The sequence below is a fragment of the Podarcis raffonei genome, chromosome 6, assembly GCF_027172205.1.
Source record: "Podarcis raffonei isolate rPodRaf1 chromosome 6, rPodRaf1.pri, whole genome shotgun sequence".
NCBI lineage: Eukaryota > Metazoa > Chordata > Lepidosauria > Squamata > Lacertidae > Podarcis > Podarcis raffonei.
Genome location: NC_070607.1, coordinates 93,473,154 through 93,496,696, shown reverse-complemented (window position 1 = coordinate 93,496,696; position 23,543 = coordinate 93,473,154). Strand labels below are relative to the sequence as shown.

General features: G+C 48.0%; 1 protein-coding gene across 1 annotated transcript; it reads left to right on the top strand.

Moving 5' to 3' along the window:
* The first annotated feature begins 367 nt into the window (after positions 1–367).
* TCEA2 (transcription elongation factor A2) lies at positions 368–21,576 on the top strand. The gene is made up of 10 exons (XM_053394517.1): positions 368–576; positions 5,310–5,372; positions 6,488–6,593; positions 7,296–7,386; positions 15,267–15,400; positions 15,749–15,805; positions 17,163–17,317; positions 19,393–19,539; positions 20,044–20,115; positions 21,242–21,576. Exons 1-10 carry the CDS (start codon positions 508–510, stop codon positions 21,248–21,250), a joined length of 903 nt encoding a protein of 300 aa, XP_053250492.1. The 5' UTR covers positions 368–507; the 3' UTR covers positions 21,251–21,576.
* The last annotated feature ends 1,967 nt before the right edge of the window (positions 21,577–23,543 follow it).

Here is a 23,543-nt window from a genome sequence, read left to right as displayed (position 1 = left end):
TTTTTGTTAAATAAATAATAATTTTATTGGTTGCGCTATAACATATCGTAAAAAGCCACACAACATAAATTAAAAACAGAAGCGCCGTCGTCGTCTTCGCCCGAAATATTTCTATCTAGTATTTCCCTCAGACTCGCACAACCCGCTCGGAGCTGCCGCTGTGCCGAGGCGCTTGATGGGGCTTGTAGTCCTCCTCTCAGCCGCCGACCACGGGGACCGCCCAGAGCCCAACTACACCTCCCACAATGCTTCGCGGACCAAAACAGTGCCGCGCGCGCTGGCTTCTGGGAGCGGTAGTGCAGCCGGCCCGCGCCGATGTATGCTCTTGAAGCGGCCCGAGGTGCGCGACGGGACTACGTCTCCCGTCGTGCCTCGGGCCGGCGCGCACGGCGGAATCAGGCGGCGGCGTGCGAGCTCGTCGGCTCCTCACCGCGGCCCGCCGGACTGCGGCACGGCTCCCTCAGCCGCATCGCGACGCGCCCTAGGCGAGCCGAGCAGCCGGCGGCCATGGGCGGGGAGGAGGAGGTCGTGCGCATCGCCAAGCGGCTGGACAAGATGGTCGCCAAGAAAAGCGCGGTGAGTGAGCCTCTTTTGGCGCTGAAAGATTCCCCCCAAACACACACACCGCACCGTGGCCCCGCCCCTCGGTGGGTCGCGCGCGCGCGCTCCCGTTGCCTTTTTCAAAAAAGCCCCGCCTTTCGCCTCAGCTTCCTCAGGTAACGGCTCTCTTCCCCCCTTCCGTTTTTTCGTTTTGTCCAGGGAGCGGGCGCCCTGCCTCCCCCCCGCGCCTTGGTCTCCATGGCGACCGTCCGCCCGCGTCTCTGAAGCATTGGCCCCGCCCACCAGTCCCTCCGCGCTCTGCATTCCCATCCCTCAGCTTTTTAACCCCGCCCACAACGTTCCCCTCGCCGCCCTGAGAGAATTAGCCCCGCCCACCCCGCGGAGACGTGGCCCCCTCCGTGTCGCCTCCCCGACGCTCCCTCTCTTTCTTCTTGTCAGCCTTTAGCTCCGCCCCGCCGACTGAACCCCGCAACTCCATTTGCCCCTCTTCAGGTATTGAAGGCTCCGCCCACCGCTCCTCGCGCTCCTTGGCAGTTGGCTCCGCCCACTTGGTCCTCGCGCCCGCCTACTGCTCTGCATGCTGCTTTTCGCCACGCCCCCTCCCTTGGTTGGAAAGGGTTGCCCTTCCCCTCTTCTTCAATAAGGGCCTGTGCAGTGTTGTTGTTGTTGTTTAGTTGTTTAGTCGTGTCCGACTCTTCGTGACCCCATGGACCAGAGCACGCCAGGCACTCCTGTCTTCCATTGCCTCCCGCAGCTTGGTCAAACTCATGCTAGTAGCTTCAAGAACACTGTCCAACCATCTCATCCTCTGTCGTCCCCTTCTCCTTGTGCCCCCAATCTTTCCCAACATCAGGGTCTTTTCCAGGGAGTCTTCTCTTCTCATGAGGTGGCCAAAGTCTTGGAGCCTCAGCTTCAGGATCTGTCCTTCCAGTGAGCGCTCAGGGCTGATTTCCTTCAGAATGGATAGGTTTGATCTTCTTGCAGTCCATGGGACTCTCAAGAGTCTCCTCCAGCACCATAATTCAAAAGCATCAATTCTTCAGCGATCAGCCTTCTTTATGGTCCAGCTTTCACTTCCATACATCACTACTTCAATAAGGGCCTGTGCAGTGCTCGTTTGCATATGCTCATTTCATTTTATGCAGGCCTATTGCCTTTGTATCCTGCCCAGCCTTGGCTGTTGTGCAACTTTTCCTCCTTGCGATAACCCTGCGAGGTAGTCGAAATAAAATAAATAAATAAATAAATAAAAAATTCCTTCGAGTAGCACCATAGAGACCAACTAAGTTAGTTATTGGTATGATCTTTCATGTGCATGCACACTTTGTCACACTAAAGCTCATAACAATAACTTAAAAAAGGTCAAGGGACCCCTGACCGTTAGGACCAGTCGTGACCGACTCTGGGGTTGCGGCGCTCATCTCGCTTTATTGGGAGGGAGTACAGCTTCCGGGTCACGTGGCCAGCATGACTAAGCCGCTTCTGGCGAACCAGAGCAGCGCACGGAAATGCCGTTTACCTTCCTGCCGGAGCGATACCTATTTATCTATTTGCACATCGTGCTTTTGAACTGTTAGGTGGGCAGGAGCAGGGACCGAGCAACAGGAGCTCACTACGTTACGGGGATTCGAACTGCCGACCTTCTGATCGGCACGTCCTAGGCTCTGTGGTTTAACCCACAGCACCATCCGCGTCCCTAATAACTAACTTAGTTGGTCTCTAAGGTGCTACTGGAAGGATTTTTTTTAAATGATTTAATTTTTTTTTATTTTGTTTCAACTACGGCAGACCAACACGGCTTCTTACCTGTAACTAGAACCCTGCGAGGTAGGTCAGGCTAAGAGAGAGAGCTCAGGCAGTGTGGGCTGTACCACTTCAGGCATGGGGGGGTGGCTCCTGTGATGGAACACTCTACCGGTACAAACATAAATTAATTTGTATAGCCAATGCTGGGATTTGCTTATGTGTGAGTTTTAAGTGGAGGGCGTTTTTATAGGTGAGCTCCCCCCCCCCCACAGCTGAAGTGGTACAGTTCTGCTCAGCTGTAAGCTCCGCCTAGAAAATCCCACCCCCTTTCTCTTTTCAAGGTTCCTGATGTTGGGAGAGTGCCTGAGGCCCCTATGCACTATTTGGACTACAACTCCCATCATCCCTGGCCACTGACCGTGCTGGTTGGGCAGATGCGAACTGTAGTCTCACGACATGTCAAGGGTCCACAGGCTCCTTCCATAGCTGTCAACTTTTCCCTTTTCTGGTGAGGAATCCTATTCGGAATAAGGGAATTTCCCTTTAAAAAAGGGAAACGTTGACAGCTATGACTCCTCCTCTTGATTTAAAGCAGTGCATACAGGGTGAGGGCTGCTGCTCTCACCACCTCTGCAATCCCGCTTCTTCACCTTGTAGTGCACAATCCTGCTTGTAAAGAGAGAAAGAATACACAGATCTCTTTCAGCCCTTTAATTCATGCCTTGAAGCAGAGACTGACTTTCAGGTACAGACTGAAAAAGATCCGTGCATATGATGCGCTTTCTGAAATAAGACCTGTACGTCTTCATAGATGAGTAACGGCAGATGGAGCTGCCTGAGGTAAGTTACCTTAATCCATACATGCCCATCTCTGGACACCAACATTTCTTTGTTCTCAGCAGTTGTTTTCCACTTGAACCCATTCTTCAAGTAATAAGGCATACTTTTTAGCAGGTTTGGCAAAGAGCTGTTTCTAGATGTCAGGGGCTACATCTGGGTGTCTAGACTCCAGGCTGTGGGATTGTTTGGACAGCACTGCTCATTCCAAAGTTGGTTGATTTGTACAGTTGGCAGTCATTTGTGAATGAGAGAAGAAACGTGAGTAGCAGTATAGATTTGGCGGTGAGTGTGGGTGCTTCAAATGTGTGCTAGCTTTTTCTTAAAGCAGCCAGACTAGGGTTGCGGAGCCTTTTTTCTGTTGAGGGCCCTAGACCCTCAAGGTAACAAGTGGCTGGCTGGGCAGGAAAGGACTGAAGCCAGGACCCAGAAATAAAAGTGGACAGGACACCCCATTTTCTCTTGTCCTATTCCTCTGGCTGCCCCACTTTTTAGAATTTCCTTTCCATGCAGAGAGCAGAATGCAGATTTTTTTCCCTTCCCAGACAACTGCTTTATACAAGGAATGCGTACTGTTCCAGCACTAATTGTTCCCAGTCTTTCCCGCCTCCTTGAGAGCAGCAGAGAGTCCTCCTGCTGGCTTGGTAGCAATCAGACTGAGTTGTTTTTGTTTGGCTTGGTTTATTTAAATGATTTTCATATACCACTCTTCATCAGGCTTGATTCAAGGGCAGTGTACAAAATAAACGTTTTAAACTATTAAATACAAACAGTCACAATAAGTTTTCATTCTCTTGCAATATATGTTGTATTTTGCAAAGATGCTCAAAATAGCATATGAGCTCCAATATATCTTTCACTGGCCTAATTTCTGTGGCCAAAAAAAGCCTTTGTCTTTTGGATTGCCTTATGTGGGGTCAGAATGGCCCATGGTTAAGGGATAAAGCCAATTCTTGGATATTACTGTTATCTTGGCCATACTGCTATTCAAAGAAGCGATTAAAAACCCTTCAGTGAAAGCAGAAATTGGCCCTCCCTGTGTTTTTTTCTGGGAGGCCTGGCTCGAATGGATTTTCAGAAAGCTGAAAAGGGACCGAGCTTTGTTAAAGAGCAGATTGTTTATTCTGGATATTGCTGTAGTTCCTGGGCCTTGCAGCTTTGCTCAGATTGAGCTCTCCATGGCCTCTTTCCTTGTCAGATTGTTCTGGCGATTGCATCCCTTTCAGAGATGAAACAGACCCTCTTTATGGAGAGTAAGAGATCAAAAGGCAGTGAGTCTGTCGGGTTAGGCCTCTTTCCGTGCCTTTGCAGTTGGTCACTAGAGAGCTTCCTTTTTCTAGGAGTCCAGAATATTTACTCTTTGAACTGAGCAAGTCAGTCCTTGTCTGATGGAACAGGCAGAGGAGCTGCTGACCAGTCTTGATAGATTCCAGGCTGATGTGTGTCTGGTTAGCACTGCAAAAAAATCAGCCTGTGCAGATTCCTTCATCAATTGAGAGGCGGAGGAACAGATTCAAGGGTACCAGGTGCCACTGCTTTATTAAAGATCATTTAAAATCTCTGGTTTTATTTAACTTCATTTTCTAAATTTCTATAAATCATTTGAGGGATTTTTTTTTTAATTCCCTGCAGCCCCGCCAGCTCATGAAGTCTGTTTTGTTTGGTATTTGTGAACCCCCGCCCTGCCCTTTTTGTGGATCCAGCCTTCCATTTGGCTGGCATTGGTGATTCTCTCCTCATCCAGACAGATGCAAAAGTCTTTGGGTTTGGAAACTCCAGCTTGTTTTACTGGTGCAGAAATATTTTCTAAATTATATACATGTAATGAATATCTCAAACATGCTTTTCTCCTACACTGCAATGGCTGCATTTTCAGCCACATACTGATCCATGCCAGAGTGAAAATCCCCTCACAGTGGAAAAAGTTGGAATCTATCTTGATTTGTGAAATGTTACACGGTTTACAGCTGCAGTCATCTGCAACAAAAATTGCTGGTTCGGCTGGGGATCTTTCTTTTCGAGAAAGGATTTTAGACGCAACTGACCTGTTTGAGGAATTCCGTTCTTAATTTGCTGTGCCTGTTATCTGATGATCACATAGAAGCAATTTGGACTTAATTCGCTTGTCAGTTTCTGTTAATTTGTTGAATTCCTTTTCCTTCCAGGAAGGGGCAATGGATTTGCTGAAGGAGCTGAAAAGTATGCCAATAACTCTGGATTTGCTGCAGGTAATTCACGCTGATGGATGCCATTTGTCTTTTACCTTGCTGCCAGCGTGAATTCTCCCTCTACACCTGCTAGTCTGTTTTATGTAGGCTGCACGGTCACATATTGGAATACCATAGCTCAGTGGTAGAGCAGGCAGAAGATCCCAAGTTTAAGTGCTCCCATCTCCAGGTGTGTGACCCAGGGGCCTAATATGGTCCCCCCCCCAAGATCCTCTCCCAATTTTGGTAGATTCAACAAAAAGAAAAAAAATCTAGTTGGCAAGGTGCTCAGCTGCTCCCTACCTAGACATTGGATTTAATGAGTTAGGAGGAGATCGTGACCCCCCCCCCCCCCGTTGCTCAACAAAGGTCAGCTGAGGAGGAGCGGGAGGCTCTGACATGATACCCTGGATAGTTGGCTACTGGCGACTGCATCCCTTGGGCAAAAAAAAGGGTGGCAATCTCTGTGTTTGGTAGCCGAACTGATCATACAACCTGCCTTTGTGGATCAGACCAGGCCCATCTAATCCACCCACGCGGCATGAGAGTGGCTGCCACCCCCAACAGCAGCAGTCTCTCAGAATCCTACTTCTGATCATGGAGACTGTCCTTGTGTCTGCTATGCCTAGAAGCCAATACTAGACTTCTCTTTTTTCCTGAGCCGTAGAGAAAAAAAGTTCCATCTTCTAGTTTTCATCCTGTGGCCATGAATTCCTTAACTGAACTAGAAATTGCACGAAGAAGTGCTTATTTTCTTTTGTCCCGACCCTGCTGCTTATCAGTTCCTTTGCATGACGCTCTGGGCTCTAGTGTTTGGACTATGCCGTACAGTGTCCTGTCTCTAGTTGTAAGAAGTCCTTGATGTCCCAGAGCCGTGGAGAAAAAAATCAAGGTCCTATGCGGTAAGGAGGGGAGGGGAGAATTCTTGCTGTGATGAATGCTAAAAGGGTTATAAAGCACACAGCATTACAATTACTGTCTCATGGAGTAAAGCTAGTGCGACCCTTTCTGAGATTTGGTCTTAGCCTTTAATTATTGCTGCTTTGACTTGTTTGGGCACTGGTTTCCTTGTTGTGAAGATTTCTGTCTAGCTGGTCATATGATGACCTGGTGATTTCTTCCTTCACGATCTGCAGTCCACTCGCATTGGGATGTCTGTGAATGCACTCCGGAAGCAAAGCACAGACGAAGATGTGATCGCACTTGCCAAATCGCTTATCAAGGCCTGGAAGAAACTCCTTGGTGAGGGACTAAGCATGTTTGGATAGATTCTCAAGAACGTAAGATAAGCCCTCCTAGACTGGAGCAAGGATTTGTCTACCCCAGTTATCTGTGGCCATTAGTGGTCAGCTGTCAAGGGGGCGGGAAAAAAGCAACAGCCCACTCCTCTCTCTCCTTTTTTTTGCTTGTACCCATAGTTGATTCTCAAAGGCTCATAGGTTGCTGAAATGAGCATGTAGGTGGGGATTGGGGCTTCCTCTGCCTGCTTTAGTGACAAAACTACCTTTGTGCCCGCAGCAAAAGCAGTGGGAAAGCTGATAGAACATAATTGTGCTAGTTGAGTGTGTAAGCTGAGTCACAGCAGTTGCCCTGCTCCTAAAGTTTAAAGCTGTTTTCTGAGTGTGCCATCTCGTGAGGAAACATGGGAGCAGAGGTCTGAAGTCTTAGCAGCTGCTTTGTGTAGCAGGGTCATGTGACAGAGGACTGGTCCTGGAGCAGAACGGGAAGGGCGATCTGATTCGTGGCAGTATCAAGTAGTCACACTGTCCTAGGAACAGTTGCTTTAGAACTTTATAGGACCGGGCCACTAAAGAAGCTCACTTAAGGGTCATCAAATGCCAGCAGCCTTGGGCATATGCCCTGCAGAGAAGATTGCAGTTCCTCTTGATTTAACTTTTTCTACTTCTTGCTTCCTTTGCCATTGCTCCTTTCCCCCGCATTCAGATGCCTCAGAGGATAAGAGTGACGAGAAGAAAAAGAATTCCTCCTTGCCAACTTCCTCCTCAAAGGAGAGTGGCGACTCGAGAGACCAAAGGTAATAATGTTTCCCGTTATCCAGAGGTGGCACTTTTGCACATCATATTCCTCTTCCCGCCCCTAACGTTCTTCCATTTTTGGTATTAATTTTGATTTCTTTACTTTGCCTGTTGGAATGGGAAACTTTTTGATCTTGGTATAGTCAAATTAAGACTGCCCTTAATTCATGATGGTGAGGAATAGAAAATAGTGGTTGCAGATAGAACTATCAGTGTGGTATCATGTGTTTCTTTTTTAATGCTATAGTTGTAAATGGAAAAAAAATAAATGTCTACAAAACACAGTGGCTTTTGTGAGTTTATTTTGATTACCATTGTTTATTATTTGATTCACCTTCATTCCTCCTTTATTCTCTCTCATGCTCATCCTTTATTAATAAAAACATCACTTCCGTTTTTGTTGATTTATTTTGTGTTTGGGTTCTGCCCCCCTCCCCCACGTATTAACCTGTACTCTCCTCCCTCCCCCAAGTGCACTTACCCAGGGGGGTGGCTGTGTTAGGCTGTTAAGCAACAGAGTGCTTTTTGGCACTGTAAAGTCTAACAAATTTTATTATGGCATGAGCTTTCATGGACCACAATTCACTTCAGCAGATGTGTGCGTGTAATATATATATTATAAAATAAAAATATGCATGAATATTTGTTAAGTCCTTAAGGTGCCACAAGACTCTTTCCCGTTTTCACTTTCCACTTAGTTTTGACACCAAAAGAGAAGTTGTCCTTTTTTCCTCAGCTGCAGCAGAGCAACGGGACAAAATTCTATTTAAATAGAAAGTGTATGTCATGCAACAATCCCGCAACTTCTCAGCTCCAGGTTATGTTGATACCATTCTTCTCCAGACTGTTAATAGCAATCTGCCCTGTGGCCCCTGGATCAGGGTGATTTGCCCCGCCCCAGGAGCCCCCCCCCACCCTAGAATCCTCCCCAAGCAATTCAGGGATGGGGGCGGGACTCTGGGTTTTTAATCTCATAAGAAACCTTTTAAAAGGTTGGTGGCGCATGGCTCTGTACAGGATTTGATCTGGGAGGATCAGACCCTACCCTTAACAGCTGTTAAGCGGGAGTATCCGATTCTGTGTGGTGCTGCTGGTTCATAAGCTGCTTTCTCACAGGAAAGCCTCTTGCTAAGCAGCACCTGAACCCCACAGGATCTATGCCTCCATCCAACAACTGTTGAACTGAGGCATTGACATTGCATAGGTGGGGATGGGATCATGTCAGGTAGGAAGAAGAGCTGTGGTGCTGGGCCCACCTTAACCAGTGTAGGTCCTGGCCTCTTTCATGTGGCCTTGTTCCCAACCTGCCTGTTCCTCCTGCCTGAGGTCTTCTCCCCTGCCAACCACAGATCACTCTGGGCCAATCCAACCTGACCTGTGGAAATTGTGGCTGTCTTTACATGACTTTTCCAGCGCCTAAGGACGGACACCTATGCCTGATTTGACTCTGGCCTCGTTCGAATCCAGCACACAGCCCTAATAGCCAGGGGTCAGAAATGACCAGCCCTCCAAGTGAGGCCAATTCTCTTTTGCAGTAAGGGGTGATGTGTTTCTTCCTGGACACAAGACGTGCGGCCTTCAGAGCTACTGGCGGTTGCTTCCTCATTGGGTGCCCTCTGTAAACCTCTCTGGATTTTGACCCTTTACCTGACACTGATTTTATAGCTTAAGACTGTTCTCCACAGTGACAGGGGGCAGAACCTTAATTTTGTTTAACCGGGAAGGAAAGAAGTTGAGATTTTCCATTATTTTGCTCCATTTCCTAGTTTGTCGGGTTGGGAAATATGCAGAGGATGTCTAGGCTAGGTTCATACTGGTAGACATCAGCTGTAGAAGGACATGACTCTCATGAGGTTTGAGCATACCCAACTATCTCAGTGTAAGTAACCCACCCTTTTCCGAATTGTGTTGGTGAGTTTGAAATGGTCAGAACCATAGGGGCAGCCACTTCACTGAATTAGCCTCATTGAACTATGTTCCTATGTTGGTCCGTAGGGTAGCAGCACTCTCAGTACTTGCACCTATCATTCAGGCTTAAGCCTTTACTTACTTGCCTTCTTCAGGAGAATAGTGTCACTGGGCTTTCTTGAGACAAAATGCAGCTGTGTGTTTTGCGTTTTCCTCTGTCCCAATTATTTTAATTGAAAACAACAGCTCCTCTGAACGCCAGTGAACACCGATTCCCATGTGCCTTGAAGTGCTAGGAAATGTTTGTTTAAAACTTGCACGCTGTAAAATCAAGGGGAAAAGACATTGTTTCTGTTGGCTGTGGTCGAACTATGGGGCTGAAAGCTCCATCTGCTACTCTGTATAGCTGCCACCCTCCAATCAAATGAGGATCAGGGTGCCATAAATGGAGAGTAGGCCTGGGTGATGTATTGGACTAGTTTGAGGGCCAGAGTGCAATGGCGCTGGTGAAACCACCGTCGCTCCCAAGTCCCTCCGCTGTCAGCGCCTGGAGGTGAAACTGCCGCCACTCCTGCCGAGGGAGTTGAGGTGGTTTCACCCTGGCGCCTCACAGGCTCTGGGGTTGACGCAGCTTGTTCCTCGCTTTGCTTTTCAACATCGCGATGTGTCACTCTATCGTGATGCTTGGCTGATGATGATCATGATGTTGAAAAGCCGAAACGCCCAGCCCTGGTGGAGAGGAAGTGCAAATTAGAGACCTATTTGTTGTTGTTGTTTAGTCGTTTAGTCGTGTCCGACTCTTTGTGAGCCCATGGACCAGAGCACGCCAGGCACTCCTGTCTTCCACTGCCTCCCGCAGTTTGGTCAAACTCATGCTGGTAGCTTCGAGAACACTGTCCAACCATCTCGTCCTCTGTCATCCCCTTCTCCTTGTGCCCTCCATCTATCCCAACATCACAACATCAGGGTCTTTTCCAGGGAGTCTTCTCTTCTCATGAGGTGACCAAAGTATTGGAGCCTCAGCTTCAGGATCTGTCCTTCCAGGGAGCGCTCAGGGCTGATTTCCTTCAGAATGGATAGGTTTGATCTTCTTGCAGTCCACGGGACTCTCAAGAGTCTCCTCCAGCACCAGAATTCAAAAGCATCAATTCTTTGGGGACCAGCCTTCTTGATGGTCCAGCTCTCACTTCCATACATCACTACTGGGAAAACCATAGCTTTAACTATACGGAGCTTTGTTGGCAAGGTGATGTCTCTGCTTTTTAAGATGCTGTCTAGGTTTGTCATTGCTTTTCTCCCAAGAAGCAGGTGTCCTATAGAGCAGCTCAATTGAGCAATGCTAGAGGAAGGCCAAAATAAAAGGTGGGTGGAAAAACCCAGGGTCATTCGCTGGTCTGATCAAGCCCTGACCGACTAGCAAATAAACTGGTTGAAGAGCCACACCTATTCACTGTGTCTTGGCATAAAGAAAAGTGTAGTGAGACATTTTTAACTGTTTGCAATGTAGGCAGATCAATTCTGCATCCTGCCCAGATCATTATGGATGGTCCAACCAAACTACACTGGCTTTCAATGCAGCAGCGTTCTTCTGACCAGGTTGGAACACTGGCTTTATGAGTAGTCCGGCTGTCCTTGGGAAGCAACAAAGGTTTTCACGCTCGGAGCTGGAGTACCAGTCCTACACTTGCCTAACACCCAAATCCATTCATGTGTAGCTTCCTTGAGCATATCATTTTATGGACATTCAAACAGCAGTGCTGACTTGAGTTAGCAGAAGGTGGCAAGATGTTGTAATAAGCATTTATAGGTTCCAGCCAAGCTATTGGAATGGCTCCAGGGAAAGTGATGTGGAAATTATTGCTTTTGGGTGGCCATAATCTGGGACCTGACATTCCCATTGGGAGATCTGTTGCAGCTTTTCCTTACAGCTGCCCGGCAATTGCTTTCAAAGCACATGGATTGTGGTTCAGCCATCGAAACAATCTCTGTATAACTTTGTTATCTCAGCATGGGGCCATGGATTACAGAGAGATTACAGTGGGACATAGGAGAAAGTGGAGGCTTTTTTTGTATACAGGGAGGTCGTAGTGATGTCCCCTGCACATTTTACTTAGAAAGTGACATATTTCTTAACATTTCTGGCAAACATTCCTAAGCAGTTTATGGAAATCAGAAGATACCATGAATAAAATGGGAAACACTGCAAATATAGGTCAGAATACCATCGATATATTGTAAAAGTGCCATCTTTTAAAACTGCTAGTCAACAAACAGAGAAGGATAACTCTCTCAAGTATCCAAACCGGTCTCTGTAACAAATTGTGTTTTTTTAGGTTTGTGCGAGATATCCAACAGATGGATTTTCTAAAGTATCTATTGAGAGATTATTACAGAGGGTTGATGCTGTGACTGAAAAGTCCTGGTTTCTAGAGATGGCAGTCCACTAGTCACAGTATGTTGGTTGTTCCTCTAAATTACCCATTCACTGGGAAGAAAGTGCCGTCAAAGAGCTTAGTTTGCCCGGTCCCGATGCATCATATTTCAGTGGTGTCGCCTATGGCAGCTGGTTGCCCTCATGACTGAAGTTACTAGAGGCCTTTGTGTAGAGACATTACCCTCTACAGCAGCAGTGGGAAGCCTTGCCCACAGGCCAAATTGGGTCTGGCAGGGTTAAATTTGTAAAGTTACTAGAGGCCTTTGTCTAGAGACATTACCCTCTACAGCAGCAGTGGGAAGCCTTGCCCACAGGCCAAATTGGGTCTGGCAGGGTTAAATTTGTAAAGCTGTTATTGCCCAAACCACATCCACCTGGCCCACACCTGACACGTGACGGCAGGTATGGTACACGTAAAGATGCAAGCCAGATGTTGTTGTTGTTGTTGTTTAGTCGTTTAGTCATGTCCGACTCTTCGTGACCCCCTGGACCAGAGCACTCCAGGCACTCCTGTCTTCCACTGCCTCCCGCAGTTTGGGCAAACTCATGCTGGTAGCTCGAGAACACTGTCCAACCATCTCGTCCTCTGTCGTCCCCTTCTCCTTGTGCCCTCCATCTTTCCCAACATCAGGGTATTTTCCAGGGAGTCTTCTCTTCTCATGAGGTGGCCAAAGTATTGGAGCCTCAGCTTCAGGATCTGTCCTTCCAGTGAGCACTCAGGGCTGATTTCCTTCAGAATGGATTGGTTTGATCTTCTTGCAGTCCATGGGACTCTCAAGACTCTCCTCCAGCACCAGATATACACTACACTAACTGACAACAGCTCTCTGCAGTTTCAGATGAGAGACCGAAACCTATCTAGAGATTTCAGAGACAGAACCTGTTGCTCTCATTTCACTGCCAAAGGTGGAACTATACGACACCAGATGAACTGGAAGATTAATGCAACTGGGTAGCCCAGTTGGTTAGAACATGGTGCTGGTAATGTCAAGGTTGCAGTTTCGATCCCTGTAAGGGATAACTTGCATTTTCCTGCATTGCAGTGGGTTGGACTGGATGACCCTCAGGGTCTCTTCCAGCTCTCATGATTCTAGGATGGGAGCTAATGTTGATGCCACAAGGAAACAAGCATATCAGGGGTGTTCTAAATCTCATCCTGGGTGCCGTGAAAGTGTGGGAGGGGGGTCCCCAGATTGGGAGCTCTTGACATGGTTTGCAAGAGAGATAAACACATACGGAGCTTTGTTCATGTTCCTGCTTTCTGTGGGAATGAAACAAAGCAAAAATGGCTAGAGCAGAAATTGCAGAGCATACCTGCCAAGGAGACTGCTTTGATTTCATCCTGGGAGTTGGTTTGCTGAGCATGCAGAGGACTCTGCAATCCCCTCCGTAGACCTGCTCAGTGCTCCACTTCCCAGGACTCCCTGGGAAAAAGTAATGCTCATTAAGTCACTTAAAAATCTGTAGTGCAGAAATACCCATAGGGCAGAATCCAGCATTGCACAAGCAGACTTCTGTTCGTGCAACAGGAACTCGCTTTCCTCTTTCCCTCCTATAGTCCCCACCCCGTGTACCCCCAAAATTGCTCCATGGGAGTCTCTGGATTCTCCATATCAAATTTAAGGGCACAGGAGGAACTGCATGGGGAAGGTGATGTGCTGTTGCGCAGCCGGAAAGCTGTTCTGTTTGTGCACGGAAAGCTTCAGTGCAAGCCATACAGTTGGCTGGAAGGGACCTCTAAGCCCCTGGTCATTTTAGCAGCATGCCATGAACCTGGCCACCCCCCAATAATTCCTGGGAATAGTTTGAAGAGGGTGCAGAAACTCAGCAATCCCATCCCTAGCCTTGGGGTACCCCCTTCCCCACATGGCCACCCATGCTCTTCTTAAAAAACTGTGTGTGTGTGTGTAATAATTACTGTTGGGAGCTGCCAAGAGTGGCTGGGGCAACCCAGTCAAGATGGACGTTCTATAAATAATAAAATTATTTTTAGAAATATGCTTCACACTGTTTCCAGAACACCTGTTCATGATTGAAAATGCTCAATTGCGTGTAAGCTTTAGGGGGAAAGATTCCTCACCCTTGATCTAGATGAAATCATTGAAAGCGATTATTAGGAGATTTGGGATGAGATGCCATCAGCAATATTTTTCTGCAATGTCTGAATCAGGAGAGGCTGTGCACGTTCTGAACTGGTTCCAGTTCCAGAAATGCGGGATGTTGGCTACCTTGTAATATTGTTCTATAATTAGGCTACCTTTGTGCTGTGCCTGGAAGTACAGTTAGTGCAGCACAAATTAAGAGGCTAGAATGGACATCACAACTATAAAGGAACTCGGCAGTTGTTTGACCAGTGGATGCGGGCAAAAGCTTAACAGCTAAGAAACTCTACATCTATTTGCACTGGTTTCTCAAGGTTTTGGATCGTTCGAAGCTTGTGTGAACTGATTTATGGAACTCAAAATCAGCCTTTGCCAAGCCAGTGCTATAACTCCCATCAGCCCCAGTCAGGGAGATGCAATCCAAATCAGTTGGATGGTTCAAGGACGTCAAAGGCTGGTTTGAATTCTCACTCAAAGCCTCCCCCCCTCTCCAACTGGGCCGCGGGTGGTGCTGTGGTCTAAACCACTGAGCCTCTTGGGCTTGCTGATCAGAAGGTTGGCGGTTCGAATCCCTGTTGCTCTGTCCCAGCTCCTGCCAACCTAGCACTCCAGTGCAAGTAGATAAATAGGTACCACTGCAGCGGGAAGGTAAACGACATTTCCGTGTACTCTAGTTTCCATCAGGGTGTTGTGTTGCGCCAGAAGTGGTTTAGTCTTGCTGGCCACATGAACCGGAAGAAGCTGTCTCTGGACAAACGCCAGGTCCCGTGACCTGTAAGTGAGATGAGCGGTGCAATCCCATAGTCGCCTTTGACTGGGCTTAACCGTCCAGGGATCCTTTACCTTTTACCTTTACCCTGCCCTCCTTTGAAAGGAAAGGCAACTGACAAGAGCAGGCATAGGCAAACTCGGCCCTCTAGCGGTTTTGGGACTACAACTCCCATTGTCCCTGGCTAACAGGACCAGTGGTCAGGGATGATGGGAGTTTGCCTCAGTCCAGTATACCTGAAGGAGCGTCTCCACCCCCATGGTTCAGCCTGGACACTGAGGTCCACCGCTGAGGGCCTTCTGGCGGTTCCCTCGCTGCACCAAGCCCAGTTACAGGGAACCAGGCAGAGGGCCTTCTCGGTGGTGGCGCCTGCCTTGTGGAACACCCTCCCACCAGATGTCAAAGAGAAAAACAACTACCAGACTTTTAGAAGACATCTGAAGGCAGCCCTCTTTAGGGAAGCTTTTAATGTTTAATATCCTGTTGGAAGCCACCCAGAGTGGCTGGGGAAACCCAGCCAGATGGGTGGGGTATAAATATTATTATTATTATTATTATTATTATTATTATTATTATTGCTGCAAGCCCACCTTCCTCCTAGACTTTCACAATTTGACTTCTGCAAAATGAGCAGAGAAATTTTGACCAGCTTCATTTCTCTTCCAGCTCCGCCAAAAGGCAGGACCCGCCGAAGACCCCCACCACACCCAAGATCACCACCTTCCCACCAGTGCCTGTCACGTGCGATACGGTGCGCAACAAATGCAGAGAAATGCTGACCTCCGCTCTCCAGACGGACAGTAAGGAGCAAAGGAGCGAGTCCTTCCCTCACCTCTTCTCCTTTCCATCGTCTTCCTTGCATTCCTGAATCTGTGCCCTTTTCAAAACAGCCCGTGTTTGCTGGTGTTCATAGCGAGCACTAGTAAATTCTGAGCTTTCACAGAATCGTGGAATTGGAAGGGACCCACAGGGGTCATCTAGTCCAACCCCATAACTTTGCATGTAGACAAATGGCGCCGATGGGCACACTGCATGAAATGTGAGTCTCTGGTTCAGTGCAGCGGGAACCTGGTGCCAAAGTGTGAAGGCAACGGCTTGCTTAGGGAATGTAGTCTAGGCTACCTTTCGGTTTTCTTGTTTCTTCACAGATGACTATGTGACCATCGGTGCTGACTGCGAGCAGCTTGCAGGCCAGATTGAAGAATATATCCTTGCTTTGTTTGTAGCATCGGAAAGGGGGCATAGGGGATTTCTGGGCAGCCGCTGTTTCAAAGGCAAACTCCCAATCCTCACACTTTAAACTCTCTCTATGCCATGATACACTTAAAAGCAGTTTAGTAGGGCCTCCTCCCAAAGAATCCTGGGAAATGTAGTTTTTGAGGTTACCAAGAATCCCTCACATTTAGGAAAATGGCAGAATGGCAGTGGAGCACCACAAGCCGGACGCCCTGGGAGCCAGAGATAAGAGTAAGTTCAGCAGGAGAGCTTAACTTGAGAGGCTAGTCATCTACAATGTAATAATAATACAGTGAACACTTGGGTTGCGAACGTGATCCATGCGGGATGCACATTCGCAACCCGCAGCGTTCGCAACCCGCGTCTGCGCATGCGGGGGTTGTGATTCGGCACTTTGGCGCATGTGCAAAGCGCGATTTAGTGCTTCTGCGCATAGCACGATTTAGCGCTTCTGCACATGCGCGACTGCCGAAACCCAGAAGTAACCCGTCCCGGTACTTCCGGGTTTTGGCAATCCACAGCCCGAAAAACGCAACCTGAAGCATCTGTAACCCGAGGTATGACTGTAAAAATTTGGCCCACCAAGCCATTTTGATCAAGCCACACCCACCTGCCAATCACTTGGTGTCATGTGGGCAGATCAAAAGCTGCCTGGGTTGGGGCTCTGGAAGTGCTGCAGACCCCAAGTTCAGATCCCAGACCAGCTGATCCCATGTTCAGTGCTTCCGAAGTCTTGATGATCAGCCGGTTGGTGGCGCTGCAGAAGCATCACACACCTTCCTTCCGAAGCACAGACTGTCAGCTGATTGTTGGGACTTCACGAGGCAGTGCGGGGCTCTTAGTAAGGGGCTTACAAAGAGGTGTGCACGACTCTTTCAAGTAACAACCAGCTGATTGTCGGGCCTTCAGAGCGCTGCATCGCCTGCCATCATTGTAATATCAGCCGATTGACAGATGGGTAGTCAAATTTGGCCTGTGGGGGTTAGGCTGGATCCTGTTCCCAGCCCCTGGGCTATGGGTTCTCTATTTTCCTGTGAAGGGTGTTGTAGTAAAGGTGCTGAGAGAGCTCCCAGAGAGGAGAATGTGGGCTAGGAAACCTCAGGAGCTGGGAATGAAGGCTTCCTGGTCACTTGGCAGTCTTCCTCCTCTTAATCTTTGAAGGTGCCTGGCAGAGGGGCTTCCATCCTCAGGGTCCTAGGACTCCTCTGCTGATGCAGAGCTCTCCATGATACCCAAACCTTGGTTTAGACTGTCAGGCTAACAGGTTTGGAGCTGGGGCTGGGGCAAAGGCAACCTGACGGTGGTGCTCCTTAATGGCTTTTGAACTTATATACCAAGATGTCAAGAACACAGACTTGAAGTACAAGAACCGGGTCAGGAGCCGCATCTCCAACCTCAAGGACTCCAAGAATCCTGACCTCCGGAAGAATGTCTTGTGTGGAGTGATCACTGCAGAGCAAATTGCAGTGATGACCTCAGAGGTGAGATGGACGCTTGCATAGCCTGAAAAACCCAGTGAGACTTGCTCCAGTCTACTAAATGGCCTGATCTTACAAAGATGCTGTTCTGGTACCAAAATTCTAAACGGCTGCCGTTGATAAGGAAGAATATCCAGTGTAGGGTTAAAATTACTGTCTATAAACAGAGGGGAAAGGCCTTTGCAGAGGGGTCAAATGCTTTGGGCCAGCTCTGACATGCATCCTCAGAAAACCTTAAAAGGATAAAGTATTGTATTTTAAGGTGTGGGACTCACAATTAGAGGCTCGGGCCTGGCCTTCGGCTTGGAATCAATTTGATTCCCTCCCCCCTCTTCTTTTTTCCTTTCCCCTCCTATGATGGAACTCCTATTTGGGGACTTCCCTGGCTTTTTCCTGGCCCATGTAGGACCAGTCAGAAAAGTTAGCCTTGGTGAAGACTTGACGTTTTTATCCCCCCAAAAGTTTTTGATTTGAGTTTCCATTGAAATGAGGCTGTATTTTAATATTTTATTCTTTTAATGTTGTATTTTAATCTTGTTTTTAAGTTGCATTTCAATCAATTTGTTTTTATACCAGGCGTTAGCTGCCCTGAACCCAGTCTTGGCTGGGGAGGGCGGGTTATAAATAAAATTTATTATTATTATTAGTGGAAGCCCTTGCAAGAACTTCTGCTAGCTCAGCCGGACTTTCCGCCTTCCTCCCTCCCCATTGCCCCCCCACATGCAGAGGGACCAGAGGAGATGTCTCCATGAGGCAAGCAGAGATGCTGTACTGATGGGACGTTTGTAGCAGCACACTGAATTTCTCGCTCTGTATTTTATTCTCCTTGGGTTGTCTCTGTACTATAATTGCCCGGGTCCAGCGTCATTCTGTTTTCATTGTCCATTTCTAAAGGTAGGCATGGGACAGAGGAAGGGAGAGGAAGGAGGAAACTCATGTCTGCCGTAAGTGTGGGGAGGGGGTTTAAGGGAAGGCCTTGGTGGCAAGGAAGAGGGGTCTCTGTGTGTGACCATTGCCCCACTGAGAGGAAAAGTGCTTTTAAAGAGCAGCAGAAGCTTAAGCAGGGAAGGAGAGACACTGATTGGTTGTGCGTGTGCATCTTAAACAATTTTAACAAGGAGAAATTGCAGTGATGGTAACAACGCAGAATCGAACACAGCAGAGCCTTTCCCAATCCCCCTTGTGCCGTACTCAAACCTTGTTTTAACCTGCCTCTTCCCATCCCCACCAGCGTCTTCCGAACTCTGTTTTATTCAAGCTTCTGTTGTTGTTTAAATCTGCCGCTTTCCCCCTCTCAGTCTTCCTGCTGTACCGCGGAACCAAAAAGGTTAAGATCATAGCTCTTTCAGGGGGGAGCTCATTTGCTCCACGGTTTCTGATGACCGTGTGGAACAAAAGTTCATTATAGAGTGTCTTTGAACACGTTTAGCGGATATGCAGCTCACTAGTGTGCAAATTGAGAAAGCCAAACTGAGCACAGGGAGAATTAGAGGTTATCCAAAACAGAAAGTTCAGAAAGAATGGAAAATCTTTAAAGAGATCTGGAAAAAACATTACAATAACAAATATCTCCTGGCAGAAATAGAATGATCCTTGTAAAACATCAAATATAATGTTTTTTGATATCTGATGAAAACAAAGCAATACAATAATTTGGAACTGTGTGTGAAAAAATAGTAGAAATAATAACACAATGAGTCTAATCGGAAGTCAAATGTGTTTGTTTTGTTTTGTTTTTTCCTCCCCCCTTTTTTTCCTCTCCCCCCCCTTCCTCTTCCTCTTCTTTTTTTGTGTGCCTCCTTTCTTGGTCTTTCTCTTTTTGATTTGTTAAGAGAGAGATAAAGAGATAAAAGTGTAATATGAAAACTTCAGTAAGTTAAAAGTGATGTTGTGTAATTTTGCTATTACTATTTATATATTGTTAAAATTGGTTATTTGTAATGAATTGATGTAGCAATTACTGTGGTTTTTCCCTTTGTTATTGTTGAATTCTAAATAAAGCAGTATTCTTTTTTATAAAAAAAAAGAGAGAGAGAAAGCCAAACTGAGCGGGTGCTCTTATCTTATTTCCCTGAAAGGAAATGGCCAGCAACGAGCTGAAAGAAATCCGGAAAGCCATGACGAAGGAGGCCATCCGGGAGCATCAGATGGCCAAGACGGGAGGGACCCAGACCGACCTCTTCACCTGCGGGAAGTGCAAGAAAAAGAACTGCACCTACACCCAGGTGAGACTCCAGGTGTGCACAGGGCACCCTGAAAGACCTGCTGGTTTGCCTCTCGAGGTCCTGAACACCCTCTCATTTCATGAAATCCACTGAGAGGTCTTCAGCTTCTCCGTGGAAGGATCAGTTCCGTCAGGATTGGGTCCAGATTTGTACCAGGCCAGTTGAGGGAAAGGACAATACAGCTGTCCGCTTCTACTGATGGAAGTGAAAGAGGATTGTTTGGGTTTTCTTCCATCCCTGGCAACATCAGGATGGGTTGTAATTGGTAGCTTTGCTACGGCCAACAGCGGGGAAGCCTTCTCACCCCTCCCCAAAATCCTCAGAATAAGTTTTTGTGGAGCTGCTGCTGGCTAGAGCACCAGTTTTCAATTCCAAAACGAGTGGCGGGCAAACAAGCAAGTGCAGATGATGGGAGGTGATGTGGAAAGACTGCTACAGGGCAGGCCTTGGAGACCAGCAGTACAGACCTCACTCACCCTCAGGCGTTTCCTTCCTTCAACACAGGTGCAAACCCGCAGTTCAGACGAGCCAATGACCACTTTTGTTGTGTGCAATGAGTGTGGAAACCGCTGGAAGGTAAGCATGCCTAACTCCCTTTATTTATTTGACCTAAGGACAAAACCTGCAGTTCCATCACGGCGTCTTCCACCAACCTCTTCTCCGGATGAAATTGCACGTGTGAAGAATAAAACAATTCCCCGATGAGCTCTCCAGTGTTGCTTTGTACTCCTTCAGACACTTGGAGAATATGCATAGATCATATAGCGTCTTTTTTGCTCTATAAGACGCACCAGACCACAAGACGCACCTAGTTTTTGGAGGAGGAAAACAAGAAAAAAAATATTCTGAATCTCAGAAGCCAGAACTGCAAGAGGGATCGCTGTGCAGCAAAAGCAGCAATCCCTCTTGCTGTTCTGACTTCTGGGATAGCTGCGCAGCCTGCGTTCGCTTCATAAGACGCACACACATTTCCCCTTACTTTTTAGGAGGGAAAAAGTGAGTCTTATAGAGCAAAAAATACGGTAGATCTTGTCCCGTGCTGTTTGGATAATTGTTTTATAGTTCACATGCACTATTATCATCTGAATTGGATTGTTGTTTACAGATTGGCCCGTGTTTGCTGCTACGCAGTGACCCCAGCTTGTATTTTCAATAATGTTCATATTGAGACCACTTTTAATGGAGCTCCTATGGCTCGGTCTCTTTGTTAATCTTTAACTGAGGACTCTCTGCCTCTCTCTCTGTCTATAGCAGGGCTAGCCAATGCATTGCCCTGCAGGCATTGATGGACTGTTAGCTCCCATCAGCCCCAGTCAGCATGGCCAGTGCTCAGGGATGATGGGAGTTGTAGTCCAACATATTGAAGGCATCACATTGGCAGACAGAAGTACTGTGTTCAGTCTGACCTCGGCATGCAGCCTAAAAGGTTTATAGTCCATGACATATAATGGCTGCAATGGGATTCCAGTAGGCAGAGTGTGACTTTTTTCAATTTAAAAAACCACAACTCTCAGGACATTCTCCCTGCCCTTTCAGCCCTCTCTGTCTTCCCAAGTTCCTTCCCTTCCTTGCCAATACTGCGCAGCAGCAAGAAAATCAAATCCGGTCATTCTGCAGAGAGCCCTCTTCGCTGCTTCTGTGTTTTGGGGTAAAATCACAGGCATCTTGGCTGACTCTTTCCAATCCTACCAATTTCTTGCAGTTCTGCTGAGACATCCCGGACCAGGGCATCAGCTGCAGCCAACGCTGGGCCGGATCTCTGCCATACATTCCCCCAACACCGTCAGCAACTTTTGTACTGTTTTTGTCGCCGAGTTTGCTTTGTGCTCTGTACATCATCCGGGGAGAGAAGGTCCCGGCTGCCTGCACACCTCTGGAAAGAGCAGCAGCCGGGGTTGGAGGCTGGGAGGGGGCCGGATGGAGAATTTGTGTGGACTTGACCACCTTTGGAGTTTCTCATCCTGAATCAGTATTTTGTGAGGGTCTGGAACAGTATTAAACTTTTTTTTTTTTGGTTTTGGTTTTTTTAAAAAGAAATTTGGCCAGGTGTCTCATCTCGAGCGTACGATAGCTTCTTCCGACTTTCCTTTCTTGTCCCCTTTCTCGAAAGCTGAAACGAACATCTGCCTCACTCTGTTAGCACAGAGGCAGGAGAAGGGAAGCCAAATTAGCAGCCACTGCAACCGAAGCTTATGTCTATGGAATAAAATTCTATGGGCAATTCTTAGTCAAGACACCTCCGCACCCTTGCCAGACCGCAACCCATAAGGAGTTCCTTTTGGGGTGGGGGTGACCATGAAACCAGTTTCAAAGCAGATCTTCTCCCAGAACCAGGCTGTACAGCCTCAGAAAAGGTGTTGCAAAGGGAAAGTGTGTGAGGGGGGTGGATTGAGAGCAACAAAGCACACCGAATAAGAACCTCATGAGGACTACCTCCATTAGGAAGCACTTGGCACTGGAGAGGGGGTAAAGTCGGGCTTCGTTCTCATGCTTCACCCTCCAACTTCTTGGTTGTCTGTTTGATGCCGTGCACCAGATCTTTTAGGGTTTATCTCCACTACACATTTCTAATAATCATGGCTCCTCCTTGCAAAGAAATCTGGAAATTGACATTTGTCAGGGGTGCTGAGAACTCTGCCTAGAGATTCCCTCACCTTCCTTTGCGGGTAGCAACGTTGCTGGCCTCTGAGCAGCAGAGACCCTCCTGCCCTCTGCTGGCCACCCACACAGGAAGAGCTGGGGAGAGGTGGGGCCCATCTCCCAATTGGGCTCTTGTGGGGGTGTCTGCAGGGGGTGTGCCGGCCCACTGGGTGCACGACAGAAAGGAGAGCAAGCTCGCTACAGAATGCAGCGGATGACCTGGCCAGCAGATGCAAACGCAGAAGGGTTAAGAAAGGAAGAATCTGCTGGCGTACGTGAGGTTGGGCACGCAACGGCCACTGGGGGAAAGGCCCAGTGGGTCTCTGGCAAGGGGAAGGTTTAGCGCTCAAGGCATTTCAAGCAGGTGGAAGGAGGGGGGAAGGCCATGGCTGGCTTGGGCTTTTAGCACCCAGTTCAATCCCAGGAGAGGCTTTTGAATCGGGACTTTGCACCATCACTCCCAGGCAGCCGATGTAGCTAAGGGTAGGGCAGCGCCTGTGAGCAAGAAAATGCAGAGAAGTGCAGGGAGACCACACAGCTTTTGGCAAAGGCAGATTGGCTTGCATCTCCCGCCCTTCGCTGCATCTGTGCCTGCTCTCCCCACCCGCTTTTTTTGTATGTTCCATGTACAGTTGCAAAGGAACAAAGTACAGTCATACCTCGGGTTAAATATGCTTCAGGTTGAGCATTTTCAGGTTACGCTCCGCGGCGACCCGGAAGTAACGGAACGCGTTACTTCCAGGTTTCGCTGCCCGCGCATGCGCTGACGTTCAAAATGACGCAGGTTGCGTTCGCTTCAGGATGCAAACGGGGCTCCGGAATGGATCCCGTTCGCATCCAGAGGTACCACTGTAATAAAAATTCCTAACAGAAAGATGAGGCTCTTCATGCACTGCACCCAGGTAACAATTCTAAAACCCGGAAAACTACAGCTAATCCAGAATGCAGCAGCTAGACTGGTGACTGGGAGCAGCCGCCGAGACCACATAACACCAGTCTTGAAAGACCTACACTGGCTCCCAGGACGTTTCCAAGCACAATTCAAAGTCTTGGTGCTGACCTTTAAACCCCAAATGGCCTCGGCCCAATATAGCTGAAGTAGCATCTCCACCCCCATCATTCTGCCCAGACACTGAGGTCCAGCGCCGAGGGCCTTCTGGCACTTCCCTCCCTGCGAGAAGTGAGGTTACAGGGAACCAGGCAGAGGGCCTTCACGGTGGTGGCGCCCGCCCTGTGGAACGCCCTCCCACCAGATATCAAGGAAATAAACAAGTATCTGACTTTTAGAAGACATCTGAAGGCAGCCCTGTTTAGGGAAGCTTTTAATGTTTAATAGACTATTGTATTTTAATATTCTGTTGGAA

What these genes read in the sequence shown, in the direction of transcription:
- TCEA2 (XM_053394517.1), top strand. Translation starts at nt 508, where the DNA reads ATGGGCGGGGAGGAGGAGGTCGTGCGCATCGCCAAGCGGCTGGACAAG. An exon ending in TGGTCGCCAAGAAAAGCGCG is followed by an intron (nt 577 to 5,309) that starts GTGAGTGAGCCT and finishes TTTTCCTTCCAG; the next exon opens with GAAGGGGCAATGGATTTGCT. An exon ending in GGCGACTCGAGAGACCAAAG is followed by an intron (nt 7,387 to 15,266) that starts GTAATAATGTTT and finishes TTTCTCTTCCAG; the next exon opens with CTCCGCCAAAAGGCAGGACC.